The sequence below is a fragment of the Leiobunum rupestre genome, chromosome 2 (genome assembly GCF_980474605.1).
Source record: "Leiobunum rupestre chromosome 2, qqLeiRupe1.1.hap1, whole genome shotgun sequence".
Classification (NCBI taxonomy): Eukaryota; Metazoa; Arthropoda; class Arachnida; order Opiliones; family Sclerosomatidae; genus Leiobunum; species Leiobunum rupestre.
Window position 1 is genome coordinate 24,325,239 of NC_143385.1, and position 23,227 is coordinate 24,348,465.

At 38.5% G+C, this 23,227-nt stretch overlaps 1 protein-coding gene across 1 annotated transcript; it reads left to right on the forward strand.

Annotated features, from left to right (window-relative positions):
• The first annotated feature begins 1,169 nt into the window (after positions 1 to 1,169).
• Positions 1,170 to 22,937, forward strand: LOC149956613 (transcription initiation factor IIB-like). The gene is made up of 8 exons (XM_090164717.1): positions 1,170 to 1,321; positions 7,257 to 7,373; positions 10,041 to 10,116; positions 12,529 to 12,633; positions 15,334 to 15,420; positions 18,255 to 18,494; positions 19,551 to 19,645; positions 22,617 to 22,937. Exons 1-8 carry the CDS (start codon positions 1,299 to 1,301, stop codon positions 22,825 to 22,827), a joined length of 954 nt encoding a protein of 317 aa, XP_090020843.1. The 5' UTR covers positions 1,170 to 1,298; the 3' UTR covers positions 22,828 to 22,937.
• Positions 22,938 to 23,227: the final 290 nt, after the last annotated feature.

A 23,227-nucleotide genomic window follows, 5' to 3' on the forward strand; every position in this document is an offset into this window, starting at 1 on the left:
TGTAGTTAGTTTTTACCATTTTGATGTTAAATTAATAATAAAACTACGAGCGTATATAAAAATGGCCATTTGTTTTGAACACTTAAGCCTCGTCAAGAACCACTAAAATTAGGTGACCACCATTTTTTTTGTTTACAATTAACTCTCCTTGCGTTTAGGTCGTTTTAGGTGATATATTCCAACAGAGGTTGCCAATACACTTTCTCGTCCCTGTATCTACTGTCCTTGGTCAAATTGTTATACATTTTTCATGTACAATTAAAAATGCATGGCAACCTGGTCAAAATAGTCTGTTTTAGCAGACATCACTTACAAGCTTCCAAAAACTGCCGGTTGGAAATAAGAACAACGCGGATTCCCAAAGGCTATGCCTTTTATGGGATGCATTCGCCCTCTGCTTCATATGACGGAATTCCGAACTCCCTACGTGACGGAAATTTTCCAAATCTATCGGAGACGTCCATGTTTAGGCATTTTCATGAGTTGCTGAGCGCGTGTATTATTTCAATTCTAACTGCTAGATTTCCTGGTTCAGAAAAAAGGTACTTTCATCGTTCTTTCGCAGGTTATCAATGGTGTAATATTTTATAAAGGGCAATAAAAGTGTCGGGGGGTAAGCTACTTTGCAAAATCTGCTCAAACCGCACCGTGGCACTGCAGAAAGGGGGAAACTGCACCACGAATTATTTCAGAGAAAATCCACCCGTGGCGCTGTTGTACAGCGACAGAGTTACTAACTTCCCTGTCATGATGCAGTTTTTGCAAGTTTTGCCCGGTAGCTATTCCCACACCACTTTTGTTGCCTGTTGGGCTGTTAAGGCGCAGTGACCAAAATAATGAACAATTAAATCGTTGCATCCACGTATGAATTTAATAAACCTAGATAATAATTAGCATTTGTAGCTTCGACAGGGCTTTAAATTATATCTCGAGGTTCTAAAGTTAAGATTCTTGTACTGAATACTTCCAGTAAATATAATAGATGAGGCTTAAATAATAACATTACCGGAAATTAATAGGCTTAAAATACCTGAAGACGTAAAATCGGCCAAGTTGCTATTCCTATTTTATATTTTCTATATATAAAATATTAGTACGAGCTATTCCGACGTCATAACAATGTAAATTCCTTCGTCACGAGTTCTACTTGAACCCAAAGGAAATTTTTTGTAAACAAAACCGCTGCGCTGGAATGACGCCGGTATAAGAGCTTACCAGTTTTATAAGTACGTTATTTTTCTCAACGCTTCAAAGCGACAAGTTCGTTGAAATAGTTGGGATTTACAGTACTCTCAATTATGGAAACATCAACAAAACCAAGGTAAATATTTAATCGTGTAATGTTATTAATATTTTCTTATTTAACGGATAGTGTTAATAGACGCTACAATAAAACATCTTCAAGGAAATGTCAAGTAATGCTTTCGAGAACAAGGATCTGTAAGTTGCTGTTTATATAGTGCTTGTTGAAATAATGGAAATTTTTCACCCGAACGTTATGCAACAATTGTTTCCCTTTAACCAGATAGCTTTTCTAAGGCATATTAAACTTTGGCTAAAACATGACGTTCGGTTTCGAGGGGTAAGACAGTCTCACTGTCTCAGGTAATCTGTACACCGAGTTCGTGCACTGTTAAAGGTACATTTTTTCAAGAGTTCGCGAGTTTCACTTACATGGAGACGACCCGAGGTGTTACACACCGATTTTGTTCAAACTCGGGGGATTGATAGACCTTCATGTAACTTTAAAAATCCTAAAGGGATTTTATTCAATGGGCAACGGTTTTGCCATGGCAACGAAAAATGTTTTTAACAACATAAAATGGAAATTTTCCCATTGAAAATAACCAATTTCCCTGTGAAAAAAATTTAAAAAATGGATCAAAATGTGATCAATTTTTATAATTTTTTTTTTATAATTTGGGCATTTCATTTTTTTTCAATTTTGTAAAATGTTCCACAGGGGGGACGGACCCTTGGAATCGGTCAAAATCCCGTGTTATTTTCAATGGGAAGATTTCCATTTGATGTTGTCAAAAACATTTTTCGTTGACATGGCAAAACCGTTGCCCATTGAATAAAATCCCTTTAGGATTTTTCAAGTTACATGAAGGTCTACCAATGCATCGAGTTTGAACAAAATCGGTGTGTAACACCTCGGGTAGTCTCCTTTTTAGCACTGTCAAAGGTACGGCAGTGTACACCGAGTTCGCAGAGTGTCTTACCCCTCGTTCGGTTTTCAGGTGAAAAGTTTACATTATAATTTCAATAAGCACCAAATGAATAGTACCGATTTCGTTGAAGTTGTCTTATTGAAGGGCTTATCCAAAAGTTTTTGTAAAAATCGCGATAGCGATCCATAAAAAGCGCCGAGTTGTTTGCGAAAGACTAGATTTGGGGGAAACTTGTTATGGAAACAATCTACAGTACTTCGGCCGAAACGATAACTTAGCGCTAACGAACGAAATTTTATAATAATATTAATAAAAATGCGCGAGCCGGGATGGCGTTAAAAACTGCTTCGATAATTACGGGGGACTGTTTTAACATTTAAGTCCTATTAGTTATTACCATAAGTAAAATAAAAACAATAAGTATGACACTTCCCATTGCTTTAATGCTAATTTTCTAACCGAACCTTTTTTCGGCACTGATACTCTCTTCAAGCTGTGACTTGGACTCGCGACTAACCGTTTTGGATGACTACTTTTTGATTAAAATGTATGCCTAATATCGGAGAGCACGTTCTAGAGTCCCGATGGGCTTTGGCTTTGTTTTGAAGCCCGCGTGCGAATCACGCGTGATAAAAAAACAATGAGCTCATGGCGCCGAGAAAAACTTTTTTAATTTTTATCATTTTACCCTAATATTTCGCCTATCCAAGATATTTAGGCTTAGCGGAAGTCTCGCATATTTTAGGCCCTAGAGGGCTCTGTGCTGAGAAAACATCTTGATTACGCAATAACTATGAAAATCAGTTTAGTTGTCAATCTCGTTCATTGTCATACTTATTGTTATTATTTTTCATATGTTATTACCCTTGTCCTACTTATCTAAAACGTATGAGTAGGGGTTAGAAAATACCCCCTTTTTACATAACTGTTTCTAGCAAAAGATTTTCTACTTCATGGACTTTTATTAAATAAAATAAATAACAAAATTATCATGGTAATTAAGCAAAATACTTACAGTCTAGTATTGGTTTTCTAGAAACGTCGAATAGTTTGACCGAATACTTAACTGAACAAATACTGAATAATTTTACGTATTTTCTTCTACAGTTTCAGTTTTAGGAAATTATAAAACATGCCAATTCTAACAATCTAGCTAATAAGATAAAGTTATCTGAAAATTCTGGCTATTTTAATTCCATTATAAATTTTTTTTGGATTTTATGACATTGGTCCGAGTATTTCATAAGATTTGAAATTTGTTAGGATTTAGCTTTTTTGCCCCCTATTTACTATGGACATTTTATCGTTTTCGCGTAATTTAACCAGCTAATAATATGCCTAATGATTGGTTTCAACTAACGTGCGTCATAATGCATTTATATTTACGCGCATCGAAACGTTAATACGTCCCAAAGTTGACTGACGCGCCGTTACGCGCGTGTGGAAAGAAACCAAGGCAAACAGCGTATTCGTTTTTTTGATGGCCTAGCAACTAAACAAATCAGAAGCTCCCCCCCCCCCCCGGGGGCGGTATTAAACCAGTTGAAAGGTTTATAAACTGTTTGATTTACGGAATATTTTCCACAACCGTTTTCGAATATTCTACTATCTGATCAGGAAAAACTACTATAGGCTTCGAGCTTAGGAAATATAGCGCCATCTGCCTTAATAACTGCTAACTAATTATGTAATTAAAACTCGGTCGGTAGGCGGCGATACTTATGACCAAAATGTAAACTACGCACGAAGCCTATTCGATAATATTTTAAAGATCTATTCAATATAATTATTAAGTGAAACCAACTATTTTGCACACTCCTATCTACGACATAAAATTATTTGACAACAACGAATATTTAACGGGTTTATTGCAGTCTGCCTCTTGCTTAGCAATTAAGTCTTTAAACTATCTTATGAATATCTAGCTTTTGATTGGCTACTAAAAAGTATGCGTTTCTACCTATGGCAGCTGCTAGTGCCACATTCGTTGAATAAAAATGGTAGCTGTAAAAGCACCTAATAGTATTCGTACGGGGTCAAAATAAAGTCGGAGTCGGGGTGGGTCTAACCTTGGAGCAACAAACACAAGGAGAACGCAGCTAGCCTTTAAACACGCACAGAAGGGTTGTGTACGAATTTCATTGGATGAACGTTTTACGGGCGGGGGGGAAGACGTATTCCGAATTTTCCCCTTCCAACGACAGCAGGCGCTAAAGAGTCTAGCCAATGAAAAACGTACGCAAGAAAATCCACGACTTTGGACGGGTTGTGTTCTCCTTGTGTGGGGTTTTGTGTTTGCTCCTAGGTCTAACCTTAGAGGAACTATACCGGGAGTGGCGGTGACAGAGCTTTTGCGTAGAAACACGTTTTACAAAGTGAACCTTAATTTCATCCCATCACCCTATTCTAGCCGGGGCTGTGGCGCGCAACTAACTTCACACCGTCATATCCGGCCGGAACTAGCAAACGGCATTTTTATTTTGGCAAAGGCCCGTTGCTAACTACCTAATGCAGGCATTTGGTACAATGGTTGTCGAAAGTTGAATCGAACCATGAGTCTATAAAATATACTAACTCCCTAAAAGTTACAATCCGCCATTGATCTAATGTTAAAAGCGATTTCTGACTTAAAGAAAATCCGAACCAGTATTCGTGACTCCCTGCGGCGACTTTTTGCCCTATCTTTTAAGTTTCTTCAACTTCCGTCGATAGCGGAAATGGCTATCTCCATGGATACGAGACGAACAGAAGTGCGCGAAGTTAGCACGTAGAGCGGTGCTAGTTCTACAGCTTGGTTTCCACCAACGCGCGTGAGAGTGCGTCATAATGTTATTTTTTGTCGCGCGTAAGAACATTTGCACGTTTCAAAGCTGAGTGTCGCTTTTTGACGCGCGCTGGTGGAAACCAAGCTTAACACGGCCAACTTTGATCAACACGGCCAACTTTGATCAACACGGCCAACTTTGATCAACACGGCCAACTTTGATAACGCGCTGTTCGCGCTACAGTGGCCAACCCATTCGTTGAGGGTTCTATGTTAACCTATGAGCAAAAGATACGTGTATGACGTCAGCGACCCTAGCGGAATATTATTTTTCGAATAGTTTTTGCATTGAAGCCAATATAAAAACGAGCGTGGCGCTGAACTCCTGCAGGTTATAGTACAGTTTATAGGGGGAAAATCCTTGCTCACGGAATTTCGGCGAATGGGTTGGCCGCTGTAGCGCGGGAGATCAAAGTTGGCCGTGGTTCTAACGACGCTTGTTTTAAATCTTACACGGGTGACGATGAGTTGGTTGGCTGGCGAAATCCTTTAATTGGGTAGAAATTTAAACAGAATAAATGTGTCAATATTTTGGAAGAATATTTTATTCATTTCAATACTAACAGGTCGTAAAATATTCTTAGTTTAAAGCTTATCTCTTAGCGACCACTCGCGTTAGGCTTAGGGATGCGCAGATATATCAGCCTATTTTTCTAATATTGGCCTATACCGCTATTAGAAAAATAATTTTTTTTTAAATTTTTAAAAATAAGAAAATTATCGATTTAATTAACTAATGATAATATTTGATTTGACCGCGCCACGTACGCCAGACTTCAGAAGCTAGACCATACCTTTTTTTAAGACCATGGGTTACGATTATTAGCAAATAAAATCAACGTTATTTGATTTGTGATAGTAAATATGTATCACGTAAAATGAAAAGAAACATATTCTGATATGCCCTTGCAAACTTTTTCCATAAAAATTACCATATAGTGCAGGGTTGCCACACGTCAGGGAAATCAGGGAATTTGAGAAAGGACCTAAAAAGTCAGGGAAATGTCAGGGAATTTTTAGAATTTGTAAAAATTCAGGGAATTAAATTTTATCTTGGCACTTTTTTAATGTTATTTTTTAGACCAAATCTATGACAAATTCTATGATTATCATTTATTTCCTTGAAAGTTTGGCTAATTTTTTCAACATTGCAATAACCTTTTTACTTAAATATAAGTCCATTTAAATTTATTAACGTCTGATTAAAGTCAAATATAAAATAAAAATTCGGCCTTAAAAAGTCAGGGAAAATCTCTTAAAATGGTCAGGAAAACAGGGAATAGTAAGGGAATTTGAATCTCAAATTTTGTAGCAACCCTGGAATGGTATGACAGTGTACTGAACCGTCTTTTACAATTATTTTATCACATACACTACTGTTATGATAGATAACTTTGTTAATATCAGCCGATATATCGTCCGATATTACCGCCAATATTATCTGCCACGAATAGCCGATATATCAGCTGTACCCACATCAGTTAGGCTTCGATCCCGTTGTTGAAACGAAACCGGATTTCACAGACATGCTCATATTTCGATTTTTCGCCTTCGACGTCTTGGGTGAAATCGCTGTCAACGCGCAGCCTATGTGCGATCCGAACTTATAGGGATCTAGTATATTATACACTTATGATCGAACTTTATCCGAATTAGTGTTGGAAATGTCTCAACTAACTAACGTCATACCAAAAGACAAATATTTGAAAAGCATATCAATAATATATTTAATCTTTAATTAGTTCTTCAGTTTCATTTACTTCGCTAGCCTAATTCGACGAAAACTCGTCATTAAGCCTAGTCATGGTTATTATATTATTAGCTTACCTGACTATCTCTTTTATAACCATACAAATACCTAAAATTAGGTATCACTACACTTCTTTCGCGAAGAACATAATAATTACTTCAAAATATTAAATACGATGTCAAATTGAGATTTTAAATCCATGGTTTAATAAGCCTTTTTAGCGCGGGAAGATCGCCTATTTGTTACCATGACGACGCATTCTTTTCGCGTCAAACCTCGAGCCAATGAATTTGAAATGTCGTGTTACGTCTTACACTTGACGTAGTTAAGCCCCGCCTTTTTCTCGACGCGCTTTCGTATCACCGTCCCAATGGAGCCTTAGACATAACAAGTGTATACCTCTATAGTTTCATGCTTCTAGGTATCTCCTAAGATAATATATTTTTCTATATTATCTTTGGGATATTTATCAGAAAAAGTAAGTTTAAAGGCAGTGTTCGTTTTTCAGAGGCAAGTTACAGTCAACTCAGGTTTTCTGCATATATCATCCAAAAGCGGCGCTAATGGAAGATTATCACGCCGGAGACATGATATGTACCGAATGTGGACTCGTCGTTGGAGATAGGTGATTTTACGAATCTTGACTATAGTTTGTATTTTGGAGTGGCGGCGGAAATACTTGGTAATGGAAGGACCGCGAAAACCACGCGAGAAAAATAATTGTTTGAACAAAGCTATTTAATCGATATTTGTTATTTGGTCTCCGTGTGACAGGGTTACTACAGTACCCGAAAAACCCGAAATTCCTGGAAAAATAAAAATCAGGGAAATTAATTTCGGTTGCAAATAGCAAACTTTTACGAAAATATAGGTTAAAAAATACAAAATCTTAGCACAAAATAAGTTAGAGATGTTCAGGGAAAACTTGGAAAAGTCGGGGAATTTGATTGTGAAAAAACTGGCAACCCTGTATGAGGCGTAGGGACCCTGGCTGCGTTCAACAACTATCAACGGAGAAAAACCGTTGAGTTCTTTTAAACAACGCTACGTCACAAAAATCTAAAAGTTGTACGATTTATAGTTCGCTGACTTAACGCACAAAATATCGTCTGCTACCCCTCCTTTAACTTTGTCGAATGACGTCACGACACCGATGAGCAACGGAAAAACCATCTCGCTCAGCCGATGTTTCCGCTGAGTCTCCGATGATCAACGTGACGTCAAGACCGGAAGTCAAAAAACACGTTCAGCAAAAAACCGCTGACCGTTGAGCTCAGCGCTGAGCTTTTTTAGAGTTGTTGAACGCAGCCCTGTTTCCCGGCCTTGTGGAGCCCATCGGGATCTCCGGTGCCACCTGTGCCGGGTTACGCTGGGTAGAGGTCGGGGATGGTTAACTTTTATTCAATAGATGAAGCTCCCAAAATTATTCGTAAAACGTTTTGATCGAGTAATTTATATTTCTGTATTATCCGATTAATTTTTTGATAAATTTGTAAAATTAATCGGAAAAACGACGTTTTTTCGATAAAAAGCTCATATTTTACGAATTATGTTTTTTAATCATTTTCCGAAATATTAACCGGTAAATGTTTTGGTTTACATTTTTTTACCGAAAAAAATCTATTTTAACATGGATAATGATTAACCGTCCCAGACCGTCGTTCCCCTTTAGGAGCTTTTTCTTAAAGGGGAATTGTCACCAAAACCAAAATTTACGAGGTTTTTTTTACAGAATGATAGAAAATATCGAGGGGTAAGACACTCTGCGAACTCGGTGTACACTGCCGTACCTTTGACAGTGCTAAATGGAACTCACGAACTCTTGAAAAAATGTACCTTTAACAGTGCTAAATGCACGAACTCGGTGTACAGGTTATCTGAGACTGTCTTACCCCTCGGAAAATATATTAATGATTATGTCCCTGAAATTTTATAGTTATTAGGAAAGTATTTAAAAAGTGACGCTACGTTTCCGCAACCTACACCATGGACACTGTCCGTTTGCGTCCTACTTCGTATTAGCTGAAATAGTCGGCCGTACTCGATTTGCAGGGCCGTCAAGGTCATTCGAAAGAATGTAAACCCCCACGTGACGAATTATATGGCCTTGACAGCCCGAAACTTTCAAAATTCTTGAACCTCCCCCCCCTTTACAGAAAGACGGTGGCGGCGAGGGGGGATTTTGTATGGTGGAAGCTACAGCTTTTCCCGTCCGGTTAGAGATACAGTGTTCATGGCTACACCAAACGGCTCCAAAAATTTCAGAAATCGCGGTTGAACGTTCGTGCAGCGCCAAAAGAATGAAGCGGCAAAACTTTGAGAAAGGGCGGCGTGTAAGGCATTTTAAAAACACGATAAACTCAGGGCCGTGGAGAGGGGGGGGGGCAAAATCCCCGGGGCCCGGGTGAAAAGGGCCCACGATCGGTACCCGTAGCTGTAGGGCCCATCGAAGAAGCTCAAGGGGGGGGAGTGCAAATCAAGATAACTTGGGAGAAGTTTTCAGGGCTCAAGGGGGGGTGCAAACCGAAGGGGCCCGCGGGTAAGTTTGCCCTGGGCCTCAGGATACCTCTGCACGGCCCTGGATAAACTACCATCTACGAATATAACTCGGTTAAAAAGCCGAGGAGAATGTCGTAGCAGACGACAGTTCCGACCGAAAAACGATAAAACCGGGGAAAATAATATTTCGTTCACGAGTTGGCGCTGCAAGTAGGTTCAACCAAGCGGTTCTGAGATTCTCGAGTCGGCGGGGATAAAACACGAAATTTGGTTGCTAATAATAAATCAAATACTGGAAATATTAATATGAAATTTTTTGTATTACCATTTTCGGACGTCCTCTATCCATTTAAATGGTTTTTAACCAATTTTAGGGTGGTGCCAGTTCCCCTTTAAGGGCTTTGGCACCTTACCTTGTGCTGCTAGAGCATTCACTCTATTGCACAGCTGTGCGCGAAGTGGTCGACCCATTGCTGCGCCTTTTGTCGGGATGAGTGGCTTGTGTCGAGGGTGAGAGAGACCGTCAGAAGTAGGGTTCTGCTACCCATGACTGCTTATGTCACCTGTCCGGGCTTGTGGACACCGGTATATAAATTTCTGACCCAATATTAATTGGTAAATTGGGGTACACGAAGAAAAAGAGTAAATGTTTGGACAAGCCTAATAAATTTATTGTAGTTATTTTTCACTGAACAAAAAGGATAAGATTTTAGTTATACCCCACCAAATATTTCCTTTCCGCCGTCACTGGTAATTCGATAATTATTTACCTGCTATCTTCGTCTCCGTCAAGAACGATCGATGTTGGATCCGAATGGCGATCTTTCGAAGATAAAAAATCAGATCCGTGTCGAGTTGGTGCGGCCGAGGTAATGTAGTTGAATTTTATTTTTTTATTAATAATGCATTTATGTACCAAAATATGGAAGTATTAAATTAGCCTCTGGTACTCTCTTCGCGTGCTTCTTAGCATACATGTACGTCCCTTTTTTAATCACAAAACGTAAACATAGATGGATATCATAGTGCCACGAGAAAATTGGAAGCGAACAAACATTCACTTAGCAATATGCGGAGGTGGACTTAGAATATTCGGCCTTTTTATGCATTCCTTAAAGTGTAGTGTCTCGATGGCGAGTAGTTTTCTTGGCCGGTTGTACACTCTGTTTGAAAAGTCTTCGACAGGTGTAATTTTGGCCCTCTTTTTAATTCTGCTAGAAAACTATAATAGATAGATCGATGAAACGAATTGCAACTATTATTTATTTTCCAATATCTTTCGTTATTTATTGGTTTCGTTCGCCAAAAATTATTAGTTTGGCGGAAACCGTCAAAACCCATTTTTGACAACTTTTTAAATATTGGTTCTACGGCACTGACTCGCGCGTTTTTGAATTAACAATGGTCGATTCATATTTAAAAAGTTGAAAAATTATCCCTCTACAACCAACGGTTGAGAAGTTATCGCGTTTCCAAACTTTCCTCGAAACTAGGAAACACCTAAAATGCATCAAGCGATTACAAATAACGCAACTTCGACGACAATTTGGAAACGCGATAACTTCTCAACCGTTGGTTGTAGAGAAAATAAATTGATTTGAAATTCTTCAAAATGGCGTAGACACCTCGGGCGTTGTTTTGCGTGTACTTAATGCAACAAATTCGTGTTATAGTCACGGTTACACTGTAATTTAAAACTCAGTTTAAGTCGGTTTGAATGGCAGTTTTGACCAATGAATTTGAGAGAAACTCGCAACGACAACTGGTTATAAACGGTAGTGTGGTCACGCGCTCAAAAATTTTATTGGAGGCAAAAGCGTTAAACTTTTTTTTATTTTAGCTATTTCTATTGCCAAGGCCTAAAGCTAAAATTATTTGAAATTTGGACACTAATTTTTTCCGTTTTAAACGCAAATAAGAAATATTAACAACAAATACCTTTTATTTCTGATTATAATTAACCGGTTTTAGAGGATATGTTTTTCTAATAATTATTAGTAACTTGGTTCGCTGGTTTAAACGAAAAACCGGGAAAACGAGTTGTGGATCGAGACAATGATAAACGCCTGTCTCCTGATTGGCTTAAGTTATTACGTAACACGCAGAACGGCACCGCTCATCTTAGCCCCAGATGGTAGAAAGCGTAATGATAAGTTAGATGATAGACGCTTCGATAAAACATCTTCAAGGAAATTGCCAAGTAGTAATATTTCCGAGAGCCAGGACCTGCAAGGTATTGTTTATATAGTGCTTGTTAAACTAATGCAAACTTTTCACCTATACATTATGCAACAAGTGTTCCCTTTTAACCTGGTAGCTTTTTTGACATACTAAGGCTTGGCAAAATCACGACGTTCTGTTTGAAAAGTTTCCATTATTTCAATAAGCACTATTTAAACAGTACTTGCAGGTCTTAGCTCCCGGAAATATTACTCCTTGGCGATTTCCTTGAAGGATGTTTTATTTAATCGCTTATTACGCGTTTTCAATTTAATAGTGTTTCATTTAATTTATAATATGCCAGTTCGTTATATTTTCCATTGCGAGTTGGTCGCGAAGTGTAAATAATACTTCATCCAAATTTACAATCTTCGCACACTACTGTAAGGCTATAAACATCAACTGTTAAACGTCATCGAAACCGTGCAAATTTTTTCATAATTTAAAATATTTAAATCCTCCTTTTATGACTAGTTAAGTAAACGAAATACTTTGACACTTTAAACAATTGAAATATCAAATTTATTAATATCACTTGGATTCATTTTAATCCACCGTGTTTTGTAAATACTTACTCGGTAGCAGACGACATACCGAGCTCAAGAGTCGAGCGAGGGTTAAAACAAGGAGTAATATACATAACTGTTTTTGCAAGGATGATATAAATTAACGTTATCTTTCCCCCTCTTATCGTAACGAACATTTTATGGAAAGGTCTATTAGAGTTTTGTAAATAAATAAATAATCAGCTAGGCTAATCACCCAAGGCACTACCTTAGGCCTAAGTCATTAAGCGACTTTTAAGCCCTTCAAGCCACGCGAGCCAACAGCTCCCTGCACTTACTATTACCGTTAACCTCAACAAGTTTTTATGGAAGGGGAAAACCCCTTAAACCAGCGGGGAGATAACTTGCAAACTCAACGCGGAAGGAATTGATAGGAGTTTTCACCCAGTGCCACGAACTGGGATCGAACCCGGCTCCAATTGCTGCGAGGCGAAAATGCTAACCACTTCGCCACAAAATGTATAAAAATCTACATCATTTTATTTTAATTTGCAGAACACTTTGCTCGAGGGTGGAGATTTGTCAACTTGCATTAGCGCACCGGTAGGTGGCGCTAGTTTCGACGAAAATGGAAAGCAAAAATACAAGAATAGAACGACGGTAATGGCGCATTTTGTTTTTCAAAGTTACAGTAGGTGACACAGGAAGTTAATTAACCTCGGTTATTGGATGATTTACGTAGAAGCAAGGATCCTATCCTTGGTAGAAGGTGCTTTATATATAATTTTTTTTATATATTTACAAAGTGGTGTCGGCCCGAGGCCTTAGACACCAAAGAAGGTGCTTTATACGAATATAAGATTTTCACTTCAGTCATTAGACATTCTATTATGTGTTTAGTAATATTTCTTCAAACTCGGGTATAGTAGAACACAGTAAGTAAATAGATAATAGCTGGACGAAACTATAGTCTCAAGACATTAAGCGTAGAAATCACAATATCTAACGCAGAGTAAATATATATCGAGTAAAATGACACCTGGACCATGCTAAATTATATAATTGTTTTACATCGACTAGTGTAAATTTCAACGATTATCAGTTCACTCTAAGACCATTTACACCTGGACTGCAATGAAGATAGGCGTTGTTGTTAGGCTAGTGTCGCCGCTACTCCAACGCCACCATCGTTATTTAGAGGCAACTATCGTCCACAAGAGAATTCGGGCTGAAAAAACGCGTTCACTTCGCGCTCCTTTCGTTCATAGCGTCGCGTCGCCCTCCTCTCCCGACATTTTACTCGGTCGCCCCGCGAGTCGTGACCAATTGTCGCCCGTTATTTACGGCGTCAAGGCTTAAGTGGAAAACACATGGCAAAGTTTATTGAAATTCCCCCTAAAACATTTTGGGAACTTGTTGAAGGTATGTTTAATTATGAATTTTCTATTTTTTTAAGGAAATGTTTTTAATCATTTTTATCATGGTGTGACCGTGTGAGATACTCGTCCACCCGCTAGAAATGAAGAGAACCGAGTCCGAGAAAAACAGCGGAAGAGAGCGCTAACCGTTCGCCTCCTAAAGAAGGGGGATCAAAAAAGGGGGAGGGGGTTGCTGCATGTTTGTGGATTACTTTCGCGGATTTTCTCCACTTGGTGGTGTTTTGTAGCGGACACTCTGAAATCGGAGTTATAACGTTGGCATTGTAGTCCAGGTGTAAATGGTCTTAGGTTCACTGTACAGAATAGTTTGCGCGAGGATTCTTCACCTCATATCGTAGTATACGCTTCCAGTAGTAAAGGCTCTCTTGGGGCCCGGAATTTGTAGTTTACAGGGGCCTGGTCCGCTCTCGGTGGCCCTGAATCCGCCGTTTATTGTACTCTGTATAAATTCGTCTGCTGCTTCTAATTGATTTAGCTAATGCAACAAAATAACACTACGAATTATTTCGACAAGGCATTTAGGTTCAACGCGAAAATCATCTTGCAAAATATCTAGTCTCTATTAAATACCCCTTGTTTATATAATAACTAGCTAACGCGATAATATTTTTTATATTTTTGTTGTTGTTATTTTTAAGGCAGTAACATTCTGACCGAAATTTCTCGGGATAAAGTGTACTCGTTTCACTCTAAAACGTTTTATTCGCCTGTTCTCGGAATAAAGTGTACTCTTTTTACCATAAAACGTTTTATTCGCCTGTTCCGGCAAGGAGAATTACACCGGTTCATAAACTATTATAAATATCATAGGTAACTAGAATGCTGCCGTCTACGGCCGAGCTTGACGCCAGTTCGCCTTGAACCTTCAGCCAATGAGAGGCCGTAGAGTGGTTCCGCCAAGGAGGATAATAATCCTCCTTGGATCCGCTACTATAGCGGGAGATAGGTGACGTCATTTTCTCCGGTGACATTAAATTCTTGGCAGAACCGCTCTTTGAGCTCTGATTGGCTGAGATCTGGCTTCGTCTGCCACGGCGTTTGGGCCATTTGCCAGTTACACGGCAGCATTCTAGTTACCTATGAGATTTCTATGGTTATATCTTGCATCTGGGTAAATCAGAAAAAAAACACCTGGATAAATCAGGGATTAAAGGGGAACGGCCAAGCTTTTCTAAATATGGCCTTATTTCCGTATCAAAAGATTAACAAGACGTTCAATATACTAACACGTACCTTTTTTTTGTTTTAAAAAAATAGCTTTTGGCCCAAAAAGTTGAAACGAAAAATAACGTTTTTGAATTTTCGCCGCCATCTTAGGGGCTGCCGCTAGCGCCCCTAACCCCGTATGAGCGATTTGCGAACTATCCTAACTTTTAAAATTGCGCAATTTAGGCTTAGGTCTCTTATAACTGGAACGCGCCGCGTATGCAAAACAAATTTTTTGCGTCTTCAGCAACGGGCGCTTTTACGTTGTTTTTCGGTCTCACTGACTTTTCACCAGGTGTCGCGGCGGACGTGCGCTTTTCGATTTCCCGAAATTTCTTAATTTTAGGTAAAATTAACCACTCAATAATTTTAAATGCGGTTTTCGCCATAAATTTTAGATTTTAATGGGCTATAGGGCTATCTAACTGGTTAAAGCTTGACCGTTCCCCTTTTAAACTAGAAAATATCAGTGAAATCGATTTGCCATTAATTGTATGAACTCTGTTGTGGACCTTGGAACGGTTACCCGCGCGCATTCACTATGACAACGATGAAAATAACGCCTTTTAGACTTAAATGTACTAAAATGTGGGTTCATACGAATAATGGTTCGGTAAAAATCTAACGCGTTAAATTGGGAACTGTCACACTTATGCGAAACGTCATTATACACTTATGCTCTTAAGACGCAACGTAATAATTGAATTTCGTGCAGGCTAGTCACACGGATAGAACATTGCTGAGTGCTTTCAAAGAAATAACATCTATGGCTGATAGGATAAACCTGCAACAATCCATCATGGTGAGCTAGCCTATTTTCCTTGCATGGTGTCTTCAGTTGTGGGGGTGATCGAATATAACAAATGCCACATCGCGACAATTATTTCGTAAAATTTAATATGGGAAAAATATTAACAGAAAATACCTTTATTTATAATTATCAACAGTGCAAATATTTTTCTAAGAATTAAAAGTAATTGTGGATCGCCTGTCTCCTGAATGGTTCAAGTGATTACGTAAAACTCAGAAAAGCACCGCCCATCCTAACCCCAGATAGTAGAAATGGTAATATTATAGAAATAAATACGTATATTTTTGGTATAATTATTTAAAAAGCACTTTAACAGTTTCGTTAACGGAATTTTTAGTGTGGCGTTTGGTACAGTTCGATAATCATGGTAGTAATGAATAACATTATGAAAGGTGATTCCTTGGTCTATTTAATATAGGGACACCTCGATTCTCTTAAACAAAATGCGGAACTCACTCTGCGCATGTGCGAAAGTATCACAAGGAACTGCCATTTTTTAGACATTCAAATGACTGTTAAGCCCCTCGGTCACACTAGAGCTTAAAACCCAGTTTAGGTCGGTTTGAATGCCAATTTTGACCGCCGACGATAATTTTTGGTTCACACGCGCGAAATCGCTTCACCTGGGTTCGCTAATAGCCAATGCTTAACGTCATTTCAAATTATGACTAGAATCTTGAAAATAGTAAAATGTATTCCAAAACTATAAGTTTACTATGCATACAGTAATATTATTTGATATTATTTAGAATTTTATCCCCGTTATTTTTGAAAATACGAGCAAATTTACTTCCCCGCCTTGACGTTTTGAAAGCGATTCTAACCGAGGGGTAAGACACTGCGAACTCTGTGTACACTGCCGTACCTTTGACAGTGCTAAATGGAACTCGCGAACTCTTGAAAATATGTACCTTTAACAGTGCTAAATGCACGAACTCGGTGTACAGATTATCTGAGACTGTCTTAAGCCAGATGCACACATAACTCGCGAAGCGAAGCGACGCGCGCGAAAATAGGAATATTTCTATATTCGCAGCGCGAGACAGAAGCTCGTGCGCGAAGTACTAATAAAGCTAGCTCGTGCTCGAAAATTTCGCTCGCGATCTTTATGTGTGCATCCGCCTTTACTCTTACCCCTCGATTCTAACCGACTTTGACGAATTGCTTCCCGAATCAACACGAAGCGATTTCTCACACTGGTTTTGAAAACTAGTTATCAAAAACGAAGCGATTTTAGGGGTAAGTGTGAACCTGGCTTTTGCACATGGCCACTCGTTCTGATACATTCGAACTTACAAAGAGATATTTTCGCGCTTGCTAAAGAAATTCATGTATTAAAGCAAGTGTCGGCTCGACGTGTAGTAACTCTTTTTTCAATAGATGTCGCTAGCGTCGAAATAAAAAAGGCGGTACTTGTAGCTGCCCCTCACGTTGATTGGATCGTTTGTAAATTAGTCATTACAGCCATTATAAACGATACAAGATATAAGTTGTCTAACTATAATACCGATTAATGGCTTTAAAAGTCGGTTGATGACTTAGGCCTAAGGTGGTGCTTTGGTATTAGCCTAGCTGATTATTACTTTACAATGGCTCTCGGACGACGTTATCATTTGGCTATTTTAAATTTTAGCACCAGTAAAATCGCGTTTTTCGAAGCATCTGATAGATTCATGTTAAGTTAAAAGGAACCACGGCTATGGACTGCATTGCAAAGGATGATAAAATTAGCGAATAAGTAGATTAGTCCATTATGAAAAGGGAAAATAAAGCTAAACCCTAAACAAATTTGAAGAAATTTAAAAACTTACTAATAGCTCGTACCGATAGGTCTTCGAGCAGACAAAAAGACACGATACTCGGCTTAGTTTCTCTATTCGGTGTTATAGAGTAGTATCACCTCGTAGCTTTGGCCATGGCCTCCTTTTTAATCGCGTTTTTTTCTCTATAGGAAAAAGCATGGGTGACGTTGCGTGATGTAGCACTGACACTACTCTATAGTCGCAAGCCAGATTTCCCGCACGGTACTGACGAGTCCCAAGTAGGACGAAACCGGTCTACCGTTGGAATTTCTGACTATTTATATTAATTTTTTACTAAGATCTATTTGGTCAGATTTTCGCGTCTTTGTTTGCTCGAAGCCCTATCGGTACGAGCTATAAGTAAGTTTTTAAATTTCTTCAAATTTGGTTAGGGTTTAGCTTTATTATCCCTTTTCATCATGGACTAAGCTACTTATTCGCTAATTTTATCATCCTGATAGATTCATGGCCATCGCTAATATCAGGGTGAGGGGTCGGACACTTGCCATTATTTTGTACGGGATTTCGGGATTTCGTAGAGATTTTGGCGATTTTATAATTACTTTTTGAAGTGATTTTGGGATTTCAATGTTAATTTACCATAGAGAGAGTTAAAAGATTTTGGGATTTCAGACAAAGTGTTCGGGATTTTGTTAAATGTCCGACCCCTCGTATCAGGGGCCTTTTTATAATACAGGTGGCAATGATAATGCCGCCACTGGCTTTAAAGGGGCTCCAAAGTTCGGTGGCAAAAAAAAAACAAAATTGAGCGTGCTTTTCTTTCCCCCAACCCCTCACTCGGCCTTGGCAGAGGCGGGCAGAGTCAACCGTAAATTTCGCACTTTACTGACTTTACACACATTTTGCCACCGAACTTTCGAGCCCTTTTAAACAGAATATAACCTGAACGCATTTTCCATGGAATACATCTAACAATAAGACTTGACTAACTAGCGCCAGAAATATCTAAGCCATATAATGGTTCTATTCGGTGTAACCTTAATTTGGCTTGAATGTGATCAGGACAGAGCAAATACCATTTTCAAGCAAGTGTACACGGGCAAAATGATGAAGGGCCGCAGCAACGATGCCATCGCTTCAGCCGCCCTGTACATCGCTTGTCGACAGGAAGGCGTCCCGAGGACCTTCAAAGAGATCTGCGCTATTTCCCGAGTGTCCAAAAAGGAAATTGGCCGTTGTTTCAAGTTAATCTTGAAGACTTTGGAAACGAGTGTGGACCTCATCACAACCGGGGACTTCATGGTAATTCAACTAATCTTTTATTTCCATTAAACCAGAATTATATAATTCGCGAAAAAAACTATCGCTACGCTGCCTTTGGTTCGAAAAATCCCAGGGTTTTTTCCAAAAAGCCCAACTTAATGGGTTTTTATTTGAGTGGGTTTTTTATTTTAGTATATAATTTCTATATTTGTATTAGACGATTTGTTAAAGTATACAAATACTGCAAAGCTGAACCAAAGGACTGGTAGAAGTACCAAGTTATAAGTTTCAAGTTAACAAGCCAGTTAACTTTCTAAAGTTGGTATCACCTAGGAGCAACAAACACGAGGAGAACGCGGCTAGCTTTTAAACACGCTAACGAAGGGTTGTGTACGAATTTCATTGGACGAGCGTCACGAGCCTTTACGCTGAACGTTTTGCGGGCGGGGGGGAAGACAATTTCCGAATTTTCCCCTTCCGACGGCAGCAGGCGCTAAAGCGTCTAGCCAATGAAAAATGTACACAAGAAAATCCACGACTTTTGACGGGTTGCGTTCTCCTTGTGTGGGGTGTTGTGTTTGTTGCTCCTAGGTATCACATTACAATTCAGTCTAAGATATATATAAGAGTGGTCATTGCACAATGAACAAGTAGGTTTGTCATATAAAATCTAAGATTTGAAAGTGGGTTTTTTTGAGATGGGTGGGTCCAAAAAGCCCCACTCGGTTTTTTGGGGTATTTACACGTGCAAAATGAATTTTAAGATCCCCCAATTGCTTATATCTAGCCCTCATTACTTCGTAAGACGACGTAGCAGACGACAAAAAGTGAAGGTCAAGTTTTAGTTTCGTTTTGAAATAAAAAATGCAGATTATTATATTCTGAATTTTTTATTTGAAATAAATAGTATTTAAAATTTTCAATATTTCTAATTCATTTCTCAATATTTTTTTTAATAAAAAAAATGGTTTTAACCATGGATTTATTTTCGCTGAATAAACCAGGGTGGTTTAAAGCAGTCTGGCTGGTTCTTGCCAACCCTGGCTAAATGTTAAGTATCACAATTCCATTAATTTTACACTTTTGTTTACGCAGTCTCGATTCTGTTCCAACCTGTGTTTGACTTCGGCTGTTCAACGAGCTGCTACACACATTGCTCGTAAAGCTGTGGACTTTGACATTGTTTCTGGGTAAGATGGAAAACTATTTTCAACTCGAAAATATATTAGCAGTTATAGGGCAACAAAGGTGGAATGGGGATAACCAAAGTTACCCTATGTTCGAATTCAGGTTGTTTTCCGACTGACGGTTTTGTAACGAAGTGATTTCCCGCTTCCGGCAAGAGACCTCTGAAAAATCGACCTTCATTGGTTGCTGTAATGAGCTAATATTATACTTGGTTACCATGGTAACTACGGCGAAAATTATTTCAGAGGTTCGTCATGAAGTGGGTAAACGCTATTGATGCGCGAAGCAGTGATTTCGAATCTAGCGACCTCGGGTCGTCTCCTTGTAAGTGGCAGCTAGGAGCAACAAACACAGCACAAGGATACCCAACCCGTCAAAAGTCATGCATTTTCTTGCGTACAATTTTAATTGGCTAGACACTTTAGACGCTGTTGCCGTCGAAGGGGAAAATTCTGAAATTGTCTTCCCCTTTCCGTAAAACGTTCATCGTTAAGGTTCGTCCAATGAAATGTGTACACAACACTGTCTTAGCGTGTTTCAAGGCTAGCTGCGTTCTCCTTGTGTTTGTTGCTCTTAGGTGGCAGAATCTACTGAAACTTGACCGTGACACTGACGAGAGGTGGAATGATCTGGTTCAAAGGAAAACCACCCTTGGCGCTCTCATACAACGCCAAAGGCACTAGCTTCAGTGTCACGGTGCAGATTGAGCACCTACAAGAGTTCTTTTTATAAACTAACGTAACCTTCTTGTTTAAATTTTGCTCTTACGTCACAGTCTCTTACTTTCACAAGCCAACTAGCGCGCGCTACAATCGCGAGGAAGATAGGTTTTTTTTGCGCGCGTGCAAATCGCTCGTGCGCAAAATATACTAATAAAGCTGTGTCTTGTGACGTAAGAGCAACATTTGAACAAGTTGGGCATGACCACTCTTTATTTTATAAAATCAACTGTTAGTTTTCCCCACTCCGCTTTTGTTGACCTTTTAACTAGTGCTAGAATAGCGACCAACGCTAGTCGTTCACAAACTGCTGTATTTCTGTCTTGTAATAGCAAATAATCTGCTAAGCAAAGAAATGAAGCAGTTTATGAATTTTTCATAGTACATATTTACACAAAAAAATTATTAATATTTTTCATGAGCTTCTAATATACCTTGCGCTTTTATAGGTACGGTGATAAGGTCGCGGTCATCGCACTTCGATTATTTTGCTACGCGCTTCGAGAATACGAGCGGCGAAAGTAAATAAAGCAAGTGTCAGCTCGACGTGTAGTAACTCTTTTTTCAATAGATGTCGCTAGCGGCGAAATATAAAAGGCGGTACTTATAGGTACCCCTTCCGTTGATTGGATCGTTTGTAAATTGGTCAATAACATAAATTACAGCAATGATAAACAATATTTTTACGTGGGATATATAATTTAGAAGTAAAGTCCACTAAATAGAGTATAAGTTGTCTCACTACAATACTCTACAATGGCTATCTTACGACGTTAGCATTTGGATATTTTAAATTTTAGCTTCCGTTGCCATAAATAGATGGCACCACGCTCTCTCCAGTAAAGTCGCGTTGTTCGAAGAATCTGATCGATTCATGGCCATTTCTAATTACCGGGGATTTTTTATAATACAGAAGGCAATAATACTTCTAATGAAGTGTTTGGTATTGTTTTAAATTTCTTTTGGTGTATCTGTAAATTTCAAGAAAATGTGACCTGATTTTATGTGCATTTTGGAAATTGAACTGTTAACTTCTACAATCTGGGGTTACGATGGGCGTGGGCCCGTGGCCTTTCTGCGTTTGAAGTAAACACTTCAGGGGACCGGAGTCGTTGACTTGATCCACAAAATGTTTCGGGATCTCGATGTAACAAGCGAAAACAATTATTTATAATTCTTAGAAAAATATCTCCACTACTACAAAAGCAGTTGATAATTATAAAAATATGCTGTTAATATTTTATACCTGTTTTCGTTCAATCGAAAATATGCGTATTAAAAGTTCTCAAATTAAATTTAGCTCTAATGAAACTATGCAAATTTAAAAACATTAAGTTAAAAGGAACCACGGCTATGGACTGCATTGCAAAGGATGATAAAATTAGCGAATAAGTAAATTAGTCCATTATGAAAAGGGATAAAAAAGATAAACTTTTTCAAATTTGTTTAGAGTTTAAAAACTTACAAATAGCTAGTACCAATAGGTCTTCGAGCAAACAAAAAGACGCGAAACTCAGACCAAATAGATCTTCGAGTGAAAAACTAAATTAAGTAAAATATCCAGAAATTCCAACGGTAGACCGGTTTCGTCCTATTTGGGACTCGTCAGTACCGTTCGGAAATCTGGCTAGCGGCTATAACACCTAAAAGAGAAACTAAGAATAAACATAAAAAATTTCAAAATGCGTTGCCTAGCAACGGAAAGCCAAATAGGGGGAGAGTGGTGGAGATTAGTATATACGCAATGTTAAGTTAAAAGGAACCACCTACGGACTGCATTGCAAAGTATGAAAGATGATAAAGTTTAAATGTTAGTTTCTCTTATCGGTGTAATAGTCGCAAGCCAGATTTCCCGTACGGTACTGACGAGTCCCAAATAGGACGAAACCGGTCTACCGTTGCAATTACTTAATTTTATTTAGTGTTTCACTCGAAGATCTATTTGGTCCGAGTTTCGCGTCTTTCTGTTTGCTCGAAGACCTATCGGTACGAGCTATTAGTAAGTTTTTTAATTTCTTCAAATTTATTTAGGGTTTAGCTTTTTTATCACGTTCTTATTCGCTAATTTTTTCAAATTTAAAAACATTGCCCATCAAAACGATATTTGAACAGGGTCATAACGGACTAGTGAATAAGGCCCAACTGCCTAATAGAACTAAATTTCTAAAGGCTTAGCTCTAAATGTTGTCTCTCTGTAAGCAAATTGGGAAAACAGATTAAAAATCACGCACTAATGGCACGTGTTCAATAACAGGAGAAGTCCGATATCCGTGGCAGCCGCAGCGATATATATGGCATCTCAAGCTTCTGCGGACAAGAAATCTCAGAAGGAAATTGGGGACGTGGCTGGTGTGGCCGATGTCACCATCCGCCAGTCCTATAAACTGATGTATTCAAGAGCCGCTGATTTATTCCCTGCAGATTTCCAATTTCACACTCCAATTGAACAGCTCCCTATGTCGTAAATAACCAGTAGAAGTATCTGAATTTAAGTAAATTGGTTGTTATGTACACAATTATGTGTACGCGTCAATTTAAAGTGTTTATATGCGTAATAAATGATGTTCTTTTGTTTCAAGCGATGTTGTTTAAGAAACTCAAGTCAAATTCATAGGTCTGCCGTGCAAAGCAGGTAAAGCATTAACGACCAAATTTTCGATTTACACATTTTGGTTTTATTTCACCTTATTTTATACGTTAAATTCAATTTTGAACTAATTTTTGAATTTAAAATTTTTGTTCTTAGAGAAATGACTTGTTGCAAAACGCATTATTTTAGGTTTTTGCATTATTTTCAAACCAAAAACGCGTTAATGTGTTTATTTTCTTTAAAAGTCAAAACAAGACGCATTGTTTTCGCGTTTT

Coding starts and splice junctions, on each gene's coding strand:
- LOC149956613 (XM_090164717.1), top strand. CDS start 1,299: ATGGAAACATCAACAAAACCAAG. Junction 18,495..19,550: donor TCACAACCGGGGACTTCATG/GTAATTCAACTA, acceptor TTGTTTACGCAG/TCTCGATTCTGTTCCAACCT. Junction 19,646..22,616: donor GACTTTGACATTGTTTCTGG/GTAAGATGGAAA, acceptor GTTCAATAACAG/GAGAAGTCCGATATCCGTGG.